The following is a 16,680-nucleotide window of genomic DNA, read 5'->3' on the forward strand; positions in this document are numbered from 1 at the left end:
GGGCAGAAATGGGAGAAATAGGAAGAGGAGGAGGAATGAAGAGGTGGGTGGTGGTTAGTCACAGTTCTCCAGGGCACATCAGGGCAAACGGTTCCTTACATCACTCTGACACACACAAACACAGTGCAAATGACACACATGAAGATATGCTGACACACTTCTGCCTCAGAGGATGTGGAAAACCCACTTTGCTCTTACTTGGAAAAGAGAAGGGGGAGGAAAAGGAGGAGGGAAGGGCTGTGGAAGAGAGAGGGAAGCAGAGGGAGGGAGGGCAGCAAAACAAAGAATGGAAAGAGAGGACATGGTCAGAGTTTGGAGAAGGTTTTGAATGAATTGGGATGGATTCTGTCCCGTGGAGACACAAACACACACACACACACACACACACACACACACAGACATACATACTTGAGAGTGCTGTATGTGCGCCAGGTGGGAGGCTCAGGTGGAGGAAATCAGACCTGACAACTTGGCAGAGAGAAAGGGTACAGCGAGTGGCCTGCATGAGAGCGTTTTTATGTTTTTTTTTATTGATTCTGTGGGTGTCTGCTGTTTGAAACAGAGCTTATGCACGTGCCTTTTTTAAGATATTAAACTAGGTGTAACTTTGAAAGGTGTATGGCTTCTAGGAGTGTTTAATAATACTGAATATTTTCATTATATGACAGTGTGATGAATCTGATCATCTCTATTTCTCCCTCGTAGGCGCTCCAGGCAGCCAGACAGTTCCTCCTCCAGCAGGCCTCTGGACTCAACTCCCCCGGCAGCAACGAGGTCAAACAGAGCCCTGTGCAGGTCAGAGCACACACACATTTACAATCGCACACACACACACACACATATGCACAGCCCAAGTGTAACTCTGTCAGAATCTGTATAATATTAAGCCGCTGGCTGCTGTAGCTTTGCCTTCACCAACCTGCCACGTCAACTACACAGTGTGATATAGGCGCATACTTTCCCCTCTCTCTTTCTCTCTCAGTGTCTCTCGCTCTTTTTCTGTGAGCGTGTGTGCGATTGTTAGTGTGTGTGTGTGTGTGAATGAGGTCTTTGTAGTGACTGGGGTAGTGAGCTGTTTTCAGAGTTGAATTCCACAGTAAGTAGACAGAGAGTGGGGTTAGCTGGAGTGCAGGATCCCCACTGAAAGACACTTGAGGAGGACACACACACATACAGAGACCACTCACACATATTACTACTATGTGTGTGTTGATAAATATTACACATGACATGGCAGAGAAGATGCTGAAGTCTGATTTGGAGCTATGTCTCGTGTCAGTAAAGTGCGGCCATGGGTTTACAAAACCAGCAAGCAGTCCGGCCATTGTACTGCTCTCCTCATTAACGTGCCACATGAAAAACAGACAGCTGGGCCATCACAGTGCTGGACCTGAAGAAAGAGATGGAACAGAGAGAACGACGGATGTGAGTCAGAAGCAGGGATAAGGTTAGATTTCATTTCCAGAGTGTGAAGCCAGTAGGCGCATGTGGAAAATAAATGTCTCACTTGTAAAGGTGACAATACTGTGCAGGCCATCTAGATAATAGCCAATTATTTGCATGTTTTTGTTTGTTTGTAGGCGGATATGCCCAGCTGCAATGTTAGCATTTAAACGATACATGATGTTGGGTCATATTTTCTCAGGATGTCTCCTCATGCGCAAACTGTCTTTTATATTTCCATCAGCAGCAAGAGGGGTTTTGTTTGAAATAAACAGTGGACGAGCTAAACGTGTGGTATGAACAGCGGTGGCCTGTACGACAGTGTAGACAGGAAAGAAAGATAAAGAAATCACGCAGATCTCTAACATCAATACAAAGACTAAAGAGAAAGATTGTGCAGTGTTGGCAACACAGTTTAATTGCCAAGTGACCTATGGGAAGTGCAGAAAGACACTGAATTAATGACTTATTACTAGAAGATGTCAAGAAATGAAATAAAATTTGGAAAAATGGCATTGTGTGGATTATGCTTTAATCGAGACCTGAGTTTGAATCAGAATCACTCTATTTACTTTGGATATGAGCTGGCAGATAGAGAAATTACATGGTGATTTTTAAGGCGATACTGTTTTGTATCAGATCTGCGTTGGTAAGATATTCTAAATATTGAAGCTTGCAGTTGGGCAAGAGGAAGTGAGCATGTAAAGGGAAGTGAAAGGGAAAGTTAGTGTGTGATGTAAATGTGTTGTTTTGCAATGAGGTGTAAGGAATTACAGTCGAGTTTCTGCAAACACTGACAAGGGATTAACCTGTGACACCATTTTCACACAAATGGGGTCAAACGCGGGTTGGATACACGTCCAGTTGACCTGCCTCGTACAGCTCTTAAATGAATAGTATTACCTTCCTCTGCCTTCCCTCTCTATCTGTCATGAATACACACACACACACACACACCCGCCCTCCCACTCTCTTTCTCGCTGTCTTGTTTGTCTTGTTTGTTGGTGCCTGGCCTGGCTAGCCTCTCTGTACTCTCGAGGGCATCAACGCTTACATCTCTGTTGTCTGAGCTGTCAGCTCACATGACCCCACACACCCTGCCAGCTCACACACACACACACACACACACACACACTTGGATTTACATTTGTGTGAGTGTGTGTACTTGGATCCTCACAGTCAGAAACAGAGGCACAAACAAAGCACAAAGTGTTGTTTTTGTGTACCTGTGTGTAGTCGCAGCAGCACTGGAGCTGTTTACTAGACCTCATAACAAACCTGACTACTAAGGTGGTACACAGAAATCTCTTAATTACTGTAATTTCCAGCTTTATGATCATTTTTAAATCACAGCAACTGCACAAAGTTGCTGTAATTGAAGCAATCATCCGTCGGCTACAGAGGGGTGAGTGAGCGATGGAGTGAACAAAGCCAGATATTTAATCTGGTCATTTCGAAGGTGGCACTAACCAACTGTACAGTGACACAGTGGCTCACATCAGGCACAAAATGGCCGTCCTCAGGTTTGTTCCTGCTGAGCTGCTCTCACACATGCAAATGAGCCTCAGCCAATAATGAGATCTTTAGGAGCTCGATAATTAGATTTTTCCCTTCTCTCTGAGGGAGAACGACAGAGGCGGACAGGGAGAGCGGGAAGATTTCTATTCGTGTCTTGACTTCTCTGGAGAAGCCTTGGTTTGCGCTGACAAGCCCCCCCTCCATCATATTTCTCTTCTTTTCTTTATTTATAATAGAGGGGAGGATCTGAGCTGAGAGCAAGAAACTCAGAGATTATATCTGCTTTTTGATTGGTTGTTCAGAAATGGTCTGTGTTTGGCTCGCTGTGTGAGATGATATCAATCCACTCTTTGTGTGTGTGTGTGTGTCACTGTCAGTGACACGTTCAGTAGAAACTCGACAATAGCTCAAGTTTCTAGACAGGCAATCGCAGGGAAAATTGATTGTGTGCAACAAAATTGCAGCTACAGTGGGTGAAAAGCACAATAATCACAATAGTTTATGATTCAAGATCAAAGAGGCGTTTTAATTTGACATTAGAAAGAAATTTTGCACAGACAGAAATAATGCTTAATAATGTTGGTAGATAATGATATTGTTTGGAAACAGGAGAAGATTGCCAATTTGAATGGATATGTAAGACAGATTGTTATTCTTACAGCTTTATGTGATGTGTCGCACATTGTAGTATTATGTCTAATACATAAACAACATTTTTAAAGTTATTTACTAAAGACAAGGAATACAACAAAACATTGGGGATCGGTAATAAAGAGGTTAGAGATGCAGAATCATTCATGAACAGTCACAGGTTTGAATTCTTTTCTAGTTTGGAATGTCAGTAGCAGTAACTCTATCTCTTTATTCAGCAGCTACTTCTAATGTGCCCTTAAGCAAGGCATGCATAAACTCGTTCAGTCTTTCCTGAAGAAGTGAAAGAGGCCATTCCTTCTTTTACAAGATTATACTTAATGTCCTCATCCTCTGCAGTATTTCTGTAATTTCACACTAGATGTGTGTTTGCAGTAGGTATTGGACATAATTGGCCTAAGTTACCTTAATTGTTCCTGACATGTGTGTGACAGAGTGAATTGGTGGGTATACAGTTGGCAGACTGAGTGGCAATTGGTGGATTACCCAGCATGATACGTAGCATGCCTCCATGACCTGCCACACGTTCTCTACAATGGACACACTTGGCACCCACTCATACACTGGGTGGGCACAAGCAGGCACATATACACCCACTTGGCAGGCACACGCCTGGCACACTTAACACGCTGCCACTTGGCATGCACACATACAGATTAACGCACGTGCTTGGCTGTGGCCCATACGTATGTAATTGAATAGCGCTGTGTCCTGTTTTCATGTATTATTGAGGAGCTCATTTAATTAGGAAAAAAATGAAAAGACTCATTAGAGATATGTTAATTAGGTTGCCTCTCTGCTCTCTGGAGAGGGTTAGCACCAGCACACTGGGATGGTGGAAGAGAGGGAGCCATGCAGGAAAGACGGAAGGAAGAAACTGAGTCATGTCAGTCTCAAAGCAGGGATTTCATTTCAATGAAAATACTTTATATCATAAGCATTAAAACTTTAATTCAACTGTTTTCGGTATGTTGCTAAATTCCTGACCTTCGCCAGCTGCCTCATTTGAACTGCTACAGATTTGTGGCAAAACTACTGAACTTAAGGATTCTGTGGCAGAGTTCAAAGTCTTTTAACTAATCAACAAAAGTATGTGGAAAGATGAGTGTTTAGCCCCCCAGAGCCTGCGGTACTGAAGCGGTTCCTTCTCTTGTTCTCTTTTATTTCCTTTCAAAGTGTTTTTCCCAAAGCACTTCTTTTGTCCACTCAATGAAAGTGCTTAGTTGGCAGTTTCTCTTATTTGATGTGGAGGGAATTGGGGCTATGTGTGCAGACACATGTGTGTAGGTTAGTGTGTGTGTGTGTGTGTGTGTGTGTGTGTGTGTGTTGGGGAGTAGTATGGGGTCCTGACAGTTTGTGAAGGGTGTATGGGAGGAGGTTGAGCAGCCAGTGGAATGGGTTTGGCTCTGGGCAGAGGGGTGGACAGACGGAGGAGAAGGATGGAGAGGAGAGGTTTGGGTCTGGCCAGTGAAGTGTGAAACTCTTATTTTGTGATTTGAAACATGAGTGAAATCAGTAATGAAATATGGTCGATAACGGCCTCTCACACTTCCCAATGACATGTCCAGAGAGTGTGTGTGTCTGTGTGTGTGTTTCTGGAAATGTGTTGTCATTTTTATTCTGAAGCACTGGGGCGTTAGATGGAGGGAGGGGGTGGACCAGGGGCACGGAGGGATGGGGTGGATTTTCCTCTTGAACTTATTGGTCTTTCACCGTCCTCTCTGAAGTTTTCTTTTGTTTTGTTTCTTTTTTTTTTTGGTTTCTTTGTTTGTTTTCCATTTGTTTGGCCCTTGTCAGGGAGAGCTAACTGTTAATCACTGTGTGCGTGTACAAGTATGACTGCCGATGGGAACAAGGCCCAGCTCAGCCATAGGCCAGTTTGAGATCCCAACAGGGCTCAGGTCTGTCTACCATCCTCACACCTTTATCATTTCATCTGTTCATTCATCCTTATATGGATGTATAAACACAACCACTCATCTGTCCTCAAACCTTATCTCCAGTTCAGTTTTAGTTCTTCTTGTCTCTTCTCTTCTTCTTCTTCTGCCATGTTATTTTAAATAAAACCACATGTGTAATATTTGATATAAATATATGAAAACTACCTCTTGCTCAAAGTGCTGTAGGTGTGAGCAACTTGGTGAACATTGTGAAAGCATACAGCATGTACTGTAGTTACCTGTGACTTGCACAAAATACCTGAAGAAGGCAGTAATAGAAGCACGCACATAAAGATTCAGCAAAACCCAAACCTTCTTTGGCACAGTGGGATTTTTTTTTTGGCACCAGCTTATACACACACATTGTTCATATACTCAGACAGAAACGTTACTCAGCAAAGAGTTTGAGGCGGTAAGATGCCTGTATCATCCCCTAACCCACCTGGCTTCGCTCATCAGTTCCCCCCAGAGTAATGTGGCCCCTGGCCTCGCTGCAGATTAGCTGGAGGAGGGGTACTCACCACACACAATAGGGCCCTTTTACTTCCAGTGGAGGCCTGGCCCTGAGCTCCAAACAACGCTCTCAGCACAGTAGGTGCTCCTTCTAGTTCTCTTTTTCACTCAAACGCTTTTCTCCTTCGCTCCTATACTTCTCTCTTTCTCAACCCTTGCTCCCCTCTCAACCACCCACCCCATGATGGCATGATGAACACAGAGAGGAAAGGAGCAATAGTGATGATGGCTGCTGAATAAACCCCTCTAGTACAGTAAAGATACAGACATATTTACTGTGGGATTGCAGTCACACACTCTTTGATGTACATTGAGGAGACTATAAGCAAACAATTTTAACATTAACCAGGGGTAAATGCTTTCGCTGGTATACATACATATGTGTTACGATGGTGATAATATGATTTCACATAAATATTTAGACGTATGCACGACTTATACAGATCAATTATAAGATCAGATTATTTATCAATAATTTGAAAACTTGATAAAATTACTTGTCCACCAACAAAAATCCTGTGACTGGTCCTCTTGCTTTCACATCACAACCTAACCACACCACAGTCCACCTGGAAGTGGAGTGAGACCCACCATTTGAAGTGGTCTCGTATTGGTTGTTTGGTCCGCACCAGGGTTTAATTGACAGCCTTGGCAACAGCTCAAATGACCCACACAAATGGAGTAAAAGCACCAGGGTTTCTTTTAACCAAAAGATGATGCATTAAAAAGAGTTTAAGAACATTAACAGTTTGCTATTTTTAGCTCCTGGCTTGAAAAGACTCTAAACTTATCAAAACTGATCCAGCGAGGATTGGAATAATTAACAGTGTCAAAAAGCAATCTTGCTTACCTGTAATCATTTGTTGCTTTAGTAGACCTGCCATTTGTAACATCAAGCCTCCAGGGCTGGATGGATTAAAGCTCTCATGTATGCATTTAAGTGTGTGTGTGTGTGTGTGTGTGTGTGTGAGCACACCTAAACTGCATCCCAGGTGTGTTGCAGCTGTACAGAAATGGTTCCACCCAACCCCCCCGCAAAAAAAAACGAAAAACATCTGATTGAGAAAAAAATGCCCCACAAAGGCAGTTATGGCAGTTACAGGTTAGCCAATAGGATGGTCGCGGACATGGCTACTCTTTGTCAGCTCTCAAATCCATGTTTAAGGATGCTAGAAAAACAGGCCGGCTTGTATGCACATCTAGAAGTGTGTGTGTGTGTGTGTGTGTGTGTGTGTGTGAGAGTGACAGGCAGAGAGACAGAAAGGCAGGCGTCCCTTCCAGGGTGAGGTGGTAATGCTCAGTGACAAGGATAAACAGCGCTGGGGTTTGCTCCTACCAGGCAAGGGGGATGAGGAGGGGGAGAAGGAAGGGTGTGTGTGTGTGTGTGTGTGTGTGTGTGTGTGTGTGTGTGTTGTGGGGGGGTGTTCTGTGTCAGAGCCTCTCTCTCTTCCTCCTGCTTTCTCCTCTGTCATTTTTTCAATTATCCCTCTCTCCTGCGTGTCCCCATAGACCCAGAGGCAGGGTCCGCATCATTTAGACTGAGAGCCTGTTTAGATTCTGATTATAGCCTCCTTTCTTCTCCACCACTCACTGTTGTCTCTCTCTCTCTTACACACACACACACACACATACCACTTATAGCATACAGTTACTCCACAGTTTTGAGCCAGCATGAGATGAACGTCTGTAGCAGTAAATGAATCTGCTTGTGAAGTTCAAGGGAGGAGGGAAACTGTCACATGGTTTGTCTGGGTTTTTTTTCCCAGAATTTTTGTCGAAAAGAAAAGGAGTGGGCAAAATATTCCTTAGATCATCTTTGTTTATTTTAAATGTAATAATTTGGTGTGCATACACATATATTAAGTGATGTTTGAGGCTGCTGTGTTCCATGTGTATTTTTGTGGTCAGGGATCTCAGTTAGAAGGAAGGCGATGTGTGAAATCCGAAGTTCACTCTTAAATTGGAGAAGATGCAGTCATTTAAGCAGCCTTTCTCTATATAAACACAGTGCTGAGCTGCAATAGGTCTATTCCCCCCTGGCTGCATGCTGGTTTAATATCAGATAGCCCTCCTTCCTCTCTTCCTGAAGTCTCATCTGAAATGGAAAGTGGGGCTTTCCTCCTCGTTAGAATGAAAAGTCATCAAGGGAGGAGAGGAGAGAGGGATGAAGCCTCATTGAAATGCAAGTTACATCCCCCTTCTTTCTCTCTCTTCGCTCCTCTGGGATTCCATGCCTTTCTCCTCCTTCTCATTCCCATCTTTAGGGCGCTCCCTCGCTCCCTCTCTTCTTTTGTTAATCAGTTAAACTCCCTCTTCAAACAACCCCTCTAATTACTCCTCCACTCTCTGTAAACGACAAGGCTGTCTCTCGGTTCTCCTCTCTTCCCCACTCTCCTCCCGCCCTTCCACAGCTCCCTGTCTCCAAGACAGGGGTTGACCTCTGTCAGCCACCGACCCCTCAGCAGTGCCGGCATGTCTGCCAGCGTGTGCATGTGTGACCGATTCTTGCATGTTAATGATAGGAGTCACATCTTTAAAATCTCGCTATTATTAGCGGTTCAACTTTTACAGTCAAGCACCTACTGCACAGGCTTGTGTGATGGTTCACTCACATTTGTGCATGCTTGCTGTCTCAAGCTCACTTTGTCCTTCTAAAATCCTGCTGGTTTGGGATCCTTGGGATCCTTTCTCTTTCTGTATGAGTCCTCACACACTCTATTTTCCAACCATTGTTTCCTTTCTTCCTCCTTATCACCTTGTTTCCTTTCTTCCCCAGTGTGTATCCTTCCTTCTCCCCTCTCTCTCCCCCCCCCCCAGTTTCACCTCTGTCCCACTAATCTACCACGCATCTCTCTCTTTTAAATTAACATGCAACATGAAAAAAAGGGACGACAGCGGGGAAAAAATTAAATGCATTTAATAAATGGCTGACTTCAAATCGCCCGGCTTTTCAGACTCTCCCTATTCACAGTCCAATGAAAGGGGAGAAATCATTCACCGGGAGAGACAAAGCCGAATGAAAATATAATTCCGCATTGTGAGGTGCTTTTGTCCTGGGCCGTCAAATCGCTAATGGCAAGGCTTTTGTTTTGTGGCGGCGCTCTCAGGCTGGCGGTGTCGTATGACGGTGGCAACGCATGCCCCATAATCACCACGCTTTGTGATATTAGATTATAGGGGCAATTAATGGCGTCAAACCTTAACTACTCAGCATTCAGCCTGCCACACACACATTCAGCCTTAAACACATGCATACATGCACGTTTATACATGTACACCCACATGCACCCACACACACACACACACACACGGGCGCACACACACACAGAGCGTCAGCCAACACACAGAAAGGTGCTATAACTCCAGTAATTATTACGCCTGTGACTTGAAAATGTCAATGGCGGTGTGTATAAAATAGAATGTATGAGTTGTCAGGGAGGAAGAATGGGATGCACAAGAGCAATTAATTACAGCTTTTCATTTGGCAGCTTAGACTGACAAGGCCCAGCGGCGGGGGCAAGCTGGCATGACGCCAAGCGGCACCAATCACCACCCCCACCTTGCTCGCCCCACCCCACCACCCCATCCCCTCTGCCTCTTCCTTTACCAACTGCCACAACAGCACCCCTCCCCTGTGTCACCCCGCTCTGACTTTGTCTTTTCTTCTTCTGCTTCTTCTTCTTCCTCCTCTCCCTCAGCTCAAGCGTGCACGCTCTCGCGTTACAACTCATTCATCCGCACACCTCCTGTTTTACTTTCCTCGCTCGGACCCACATCTGCCCTGCCCTCTCCAACCTGTTCTGTGTGTGTTTGGTTATGGAAGTCTGGTTTGATGTAGGCAGAGTGTGGGGCCACTGACAGACATGCAGAGAGAAAAAGAGATGGAGATGGATGGAATGAGGAAGGCGGGGAGGGGGAGACGGGGGCCAGGTGGGGAAAGAGGGTTTTAGTATTTATAACCAACCTTGTTTACGAAGTCAAATCAGCTCTTTACAGATTTAATTTACCAGTGACAGCTCGTCCCCTCTCTTGCTCTCTACCACACAATTCACTCTCACATCACCCTCCCTACCTGCCATCCCCTCAGGTGGTGAGTAGATAGACTGCTCTGATGAGAGCTTCGCACACACCGGCACTTAACGCGTGCCCACACACAAAAGCCCACACACAGACGCACAGTTTGGCCGTAAGAGAGACTGATATTTCACCATGGTGTGAGTATGGATAAATGGCCAATTTCAGAGGTGATAACTCACCCTTGTATTTCTCTGTAAAACAGCCATCACTTCTTAACAGACAGGATTATTTGTATTGAGAAGGCAGTATAGTTTCTTGATGTGCAGGCAGTGAAAGATGCGAGTGAGATTGGTCTCCCACTCAGTGTCTGAACTGCTCTGTGTCTTAATCCCCGTTGTTGTTTTCTGGAGCCTTAATTTAGTTAATAAACACAAAAGGACTTTGTCAGCAGGATTGTGTGTGTGATTTTTCATGTATTCGGCCTGCAGTTTTGAATGCGTCTGAGTGTCTCAGTTTCTGCTTTATGTGTTTAGTTTGCCTTCAGTTTTGCCGTGTTTGTAATCAGATTAGCACCTCTTTCCTTTTCTGTGTACGGTACATGTGCTTTAAAGGCACATGCTTCCACAACACATTCTACAAGAATTACCACGTTTCTCTCTCTCTCTCTCTCTCTCTCTCTCTCTCTCTCTCTCTCTGTGTCTTTGCCTGCTTGCAGCCCTATCTGATGAGATAGACATCTCATCAGATAGCCACTTTGTTGTTCCTTTCTTCTTAGCCAGGCTTGCCTGTGTGGAAAGAGAATCGGAGGCAGTCCTAATCATGTGTTTATGGAAGCAGATAAGATTTTATATTTTATAGGGAGATTGCATATCTGTCCTTTTTTTCTGCCTGTTGTCATAGAAATTGCCATTTTTCTTTAGAATTCCAGCCTTGTGTAGAAGTGTCAACAATATTTGTGTGCTGTGGCGTGCTTGTCTGTTTTATCTTTGTCTGATGTTGCCAGCTTTTCTTAACAGTGACTGACAAGAGAGAATGAGAGACAACACACACTTTGCCTGTCCATACCAGCATGCTGTAGAACCTCCATTCAGATTGTTTGTTTTGAGCTGAGCATTCAGTTTGCAGGCACAGTCATGCACAACCCGCTGGCTGGGCCTTTTCACACAAAGCTTAACCTACTGATTGCGCTGTCCCTCTTTTGCAAGCCAGTATCAAAGTGTGATTGATCTAAAAATGTCTGTGTGTGCATCCCTGTGTTGTCTTCAGGTGCCTGTGTCCATGGCTATGATGAGCCCACAGATGATCACTCCTCAGCAGATGCAGCAGATCCTGTCACCCCCTCAGCTCCAGGCCCTGCTACAGCAACAGCAGGCTCTAATGCTACAGCAGGTAAAACAAGCACACACGCACACACACACGTTCACACTCTGGTTGGACCCAGTCCCAGGCCGGCATGTTTGGATGTGTCTGTTTTAGTAGGTGCTGACACACACTGGGTGTGATTGTATCTTATTCAATGCTCATAGATCTTTGAAGATAAACACACATCCACATATCCACTTATACACACATTGTCATTTCGAGTACCTCCTCCTTTGCATTGTTGCTAGGGGAATGTGCATGCTCACGCCTGCACGCACTAACTCGCACACCTGCACACACGCACATGCGCACATGCCTGCAGGCTTTTTATCATCAGCCAGTGAATCACAGTGATTCAGGAGCGTGTGTTGATGCCCAGCAGGTGATAGAGGGGTTGCCATGTCGACTCAGACCAAGAAGCACTCTTCATCTGCAACAGATCTGTCAAATACTCGGCCACATCAGCCTGTGACCTCCTACCTACACATGCGAAACACTGGCAACTTTGTAAATACTGTGAAGGGGATTATTAACAGAGTGGAGATAGAGAAATTACAGCATAGGGGGTGCTTAGAAAACTCATACATACACAGGCAGGCAAGGCCAGAGCAGACCGTAGATTTAATAAGGAGCTGTAGCTTTAGGCAAGTATAAATTGCAGTGGGAAGATCTGACAACATGTATCATAATGGAAATGTGAAATGTGCTGGCTTTCTGGAAACCTACATGCAGATGGTTAAGAACCTCTTCACCAGCTCTTTTTTTCTCTAACGAGGAAAATGGAGACCAGGGAAAGGGGGTTGACGCTCACACACACACACACACACACACCACACTCCCACTATTAAAACCAGTGAGTTTAACGTTGCTCTCCCACTTAATTAACCAAAGTATGGACTTGCTCTTAGTGTATATCTGCAAATCAGGCACTTTTACACACACACACAGAACAATCAACCAACATATCACTCACTGAAGCATTAAATTTCATATCCCCATGGCAATACAGCATTGTGTAAGGGTGTGTAAGTAAGGTTTATGGCCCGCTGCTACACAGCAGTTGTGTGTTTGTACAGGCACACGTTTGTGGACTTGCATGTGTATTTGCGTGTGTGTTTTAACCTTTAAGTTTCCTCTAACCTTTACTTATGCTACAGCTGCTTTGCCTTTCTTTTCTTGGTGTGTTCACTAAAGTCAAGGTCATGGTAATAGGCTTGAGAGGTGAGTGCCTCACTTACACATACTCTTAATGCACAGAGCCACTGAATCAAATCATTAAAAAGACCTTAATTATCACTTAATTATTCCCTCAACTCACCACTCTACAGCCAAGTGTGTATGTGTGTGTGTGTGTGCTTGCATATGCATTTGTCTGTGTGATGAGATGGCGATCAGGGCTAGTGATGCGGAAAAGAGAGATTAACTCCGCCTAAGGAGCGATAAAAGAGAGGAGAGACAGATGGAAAAGAAAGAGCAGCAAGAAGGAATGAGTCCTGCATTTAAAATAAATTAAGGACGAGAGGGAACGTCACAGTACAAAAGAACAGTAAATTATGCAAAATGTAAGTTATGGCTGGAAAAAGATTGAGACTGGAAATGTAAAACAGAATAGTAGTACGAGCAGAGAAACACAGGGCGTGTGGTGAGGATGGGCAGTGGTGTGTAGTCTGCTTACTGTGGGGTCAGACGGATGAGAGACCGAAACAACTGCTGCGCTGTGAAGTCATTCTCTGCTGAAAAGCCTCTTTGAACATTTGACGCACCATGAAACAAAGACAAACTGCAGACGGACACATGTACAAGCTGTTCTCAAGAGGAGAACACACACGCACGCATGCACAAAATCACACACACATACACTGCGGTCAGTGCGAGTTTTCCTGTCAGCCATGCTCTCCTCTCAGCGAGATTATAATCTTAATGGAGCTTCCTGAGTAAATTAATGATTAGTAAGTCAAACAAACAGACAAGCTGGGGCCAGTCAGAGGAGACTGTGTGTGTGTGAGTACATGCAAATCATGAATTAATGTGTGTGTGTTTCCATGAATGAGACTGCAATGCTGAATTTGGTACGAGTGCATTTAGCACTGCAGTCTAGTTCACTCTAAATAATGTCTGCGACAGTTACAGCAGAACAGAAAATAGTGAGTGAGGGTGAGTAAACGTGCAGGAGTGTAGAAAAGTTGAGTCACTTTCCTTACAATAGAGATGTAAATAACCAGCCATGACCTGGGGCCACTTATCTGTGCCCAGTATAGAAACTGCCCTTTTAAGATTACTCACTCAAAACACACACACACACACAGTCCCGGCAGGTGTTTTATGACAGCAGTACAGTAAGTACTGTAAGATATTTCACAGAGGAATATGTCCATGTACATTTCTTCCCTGTAGTCCTTGAATGGTGCTGTTCAGTCGTGCAGACTTGTGTGTGTGTGTGTGTTTTCTCAGGTATGTGTTTTACTTGTTGTGTGTGGTTTGTCAATAAACCACACTCCACCACCACAACAAACTGCGGCCTTCGCTGAGCGCAGAGGAATAGAAAGCGACTGGATTGGATTGGATGGAGAGTCCCACTCAAGCTATGGTGTCTGACTATGGCAGCCGGTTTCACTGGTGGAAGACTGTGACATTGTTGAGGCTGATACAAAGTGTGTTGTGACTCACTCGCCTCATATTTCTTCCTCCCTCTCCCCCTCCTCACCCGCTCCCCCTCACCCGGCCTCCCCTCCCCTTCTCTGTCTGTCTCTAGTTACAAGAGTACTACAAGAAGCAGCAGGAGCAGTTGCATCTCCAGCTTCTGACTCAGCAGCAGCAGCAGCAGCAGCAGCAGCAGCAGCAACAGCAGGCTGGGAAGCAAGCAGCAAAAGAGGTGAACTTCGCCAAGTACATACTCACTTGGCTCAAGTACGCTCTGAAGTACACAAGTACCCTTAAACGCAATAAAAGCAGTTGACATGGGAGTCAGCAGCCCCCAGGATCTGATGTATAGGATGTAAGATACATGCATTCACTCTCTTTCTCTGCTCGCGTCCTCCTTTCCTTGAGTTTACTGCTTGTGTCTACAAGCTTGTCTCAAAACAAGGACTGGTGAATATGGGTTTTCATATTTTTTCACCAGCATCTCATCAAGGCAGTGAAGGAGTGCTGTGCTAAGCCTTACTCTACCCTGCTCAAGTATTCATTTGCATGCCTTCAGCTTTAAGCTTGAGGTGAAATCTCTCTGTAGGAGGGGTCTGCCACTCTTTTAATTGTCAATTAACCCCGCCAGCACAAGGAGCCTCCCTTGGTCTCGCTTTCTCTCTCTCTCTCTCTCACACACACACACACACACACACACAAATATGCACGAGCAGCACGCATACTGTACCAGGTTTAACCACAGTTGTGGTACATTAGGATAACAGAGGATCAGCTGGGATCACATTGTGGCACAACAAAGAGGATCTCAATCGATCAGACAAGATTACTGTCGTAACCTGTGCGTACACAAGGTTGTGTGCATGTGCATGTGCATGTGTGTGCGTGGGTACTGTATGTGTATAATAGAGACATTTTTGCTACATGAATGCTCATTCACCAAAATTACCGAACACACAGAGGACAATGCCAGAGACAGAAAAGGGAAACGGGCCTCCTGAGACTTTTCTGATAAACGCATGAGAAGACACATCCTAGATTTCTCCCCTTCGTCCCCCTCCTCCTGCTCCTCTCCCAGTGGGCAGATCACACCCCCACCCCCCTCCTCCCAAACTCCTCGCCGACAGCGGTCAGCCAACTCGACCGTGACCAAAGCAAACCAGTTGTGGTTGACTCGCATGTTGAGAGGGTGTCTGAATTGCTTTCCCTTTCTCCCTTCTCTCTGCTGCTGTCCCAGTTTTCAGGTTTGTTGTCCTGTAACAACTAGACAAGTGCAAACACTGGTCACACTGCTACACATACATGCGGAGAGGGAGAGGCTTGATGTGTGATGGTTCACTGCGCCAACACACGTACACTTGGGGGAATATGCCTCCCTACAGAGCTGCATACAGCTGATGTGACTAAGACCATTTCCAGCAGTCAGTGGGTTTTCTTTGCAGTTGCTGCGAGCAATCAGTCAACACCACAGACACCTTTTTAGTTGATTTTGATATCTCTCCTGATGAAGCAGGTGCTGTCATATATTGAGGGGGTGGGGTTAATTTGGTCTTACAATGCAAGATATTCAGCAAACAGTCAAAAATATTTGTCTTGATCTACAAACTGCTACTAATGAGGCAGATCAGGGGTGAGGAAGGATTTTAAACAACTTTAGGCTCCAGGAGGCCTTAAACACACCCAGAAAACAAGAACAGGAAGAGACAGTGAAGGAAGAAGGGAGAATAAAATAGTCTGAGCTTGAGTGACTGTGACTTATTGCCCTTTTCCCTCTTTTATACAATTCCTCTTCACTTTCATGTCTGTGTGGAAGTGATGCATTGAACAAAAGAGAATGTATGTGCATGTTGGGTCAGTGATTGTGTGTGTTGCCGATGCATTTGGGACTGGTCAGGAGTCAGCTTAATGAAGTGACTCTGACCATCACAAGAGATGTGTGCATGTGTACGTGTGTGTGAGCCCTTCTGCGAGTGTCCATCTACAGTATGTGTGTGTGTGTGTGTGTGTGCACATGTGTCTGTCTGCAAGTGTCCTCCGCTATGTGTGTGCGTGTGTGCGTCTGTGTGACTGGCAGGCTCAGACAGTGTGTGATGTGCTCATAAATCACATTGACAGCCTGTTACTGCGCTAGCTTTGGCCACTCAGCCACAGCTAATGTAAACAGAACACAGGCGCACACACACACACACACATATACACACTATGTGTGTTTTAAAGAACTATAGCCATATCTCAGGAGGGAATGGGGGGGGGGGGGGGGGGGTAAAATGGACAGACAAGTAGAAGAGGAGGGGCAGGAGGGTGGAAAAAGAGGATAAGATTAAGGGGAGGAAACTGTTCAGTTAGGACATTTTGATCATGATAAACCTTTCAAATTAGAATTATGCAATTCACTGCACATAAACATTCCCGGATTTTACTTATGACAAAACCTAGTTTCAGTACTGCTCATACAGGTCTTCTTAACCAACAAACAATAGATTATCAGCGAAGTGCAGGAGCAGACTATAATGGTAGAAGGAGTATCCAAGATTAGACAGCCTCAGGTCTGTTTCATGGACTAGTGACTAGAGAGCCTAACCCGAGACTGCTGTGT

At 45.0% G+C, this 16,680-nt stretch overlaps 1 protein-coding gene across 6 annotated transcripts in view; it reads left to right on the forward strand.

The window, feature by feature from the left end:
* foxp4 (forkhead box P4) overlaps window positions 1-16,680 on the forward strand; it is a 191,745-nt gene that overhangs the window by 149,667 nt on the left and 25,398 nt on the right. For all 6 annotated transcript variants that reach the window (XM_046384179.1, XM_046384177.1, XM_046384178.1 and 3 more), the window contains 3 exons: window positions 706-795; window positions 11,349-11,471; window positions 14,197-14,316. In XM_046384179.1, the coding sequence (XP_046240135.1) occupies window positions 706-795; window positions 11,349-11,471; window positions 14,197-14,316 (333 nt within the window). The remainder of the gene's footprint in view (window positions 1-705; window positions 796-11,348; window positions 11,472-14,196; window positions 14,317-16,680) is intronic.

This window comes from Scatophagus argus, chromosome 3 (assembly GCF_020382885.2).
Source record: "Scatophagus argus isolate fScaArg1 chromosome 3, fScaArg1.pri, whole genome shotgun sequence".
Taxonomy (NCBI): domain Eukaryota; kingdom Metazoa; phylum Chordata; class Actinopteri; family Scatophagidae; genus Scatophagus; species Scatophagus argus.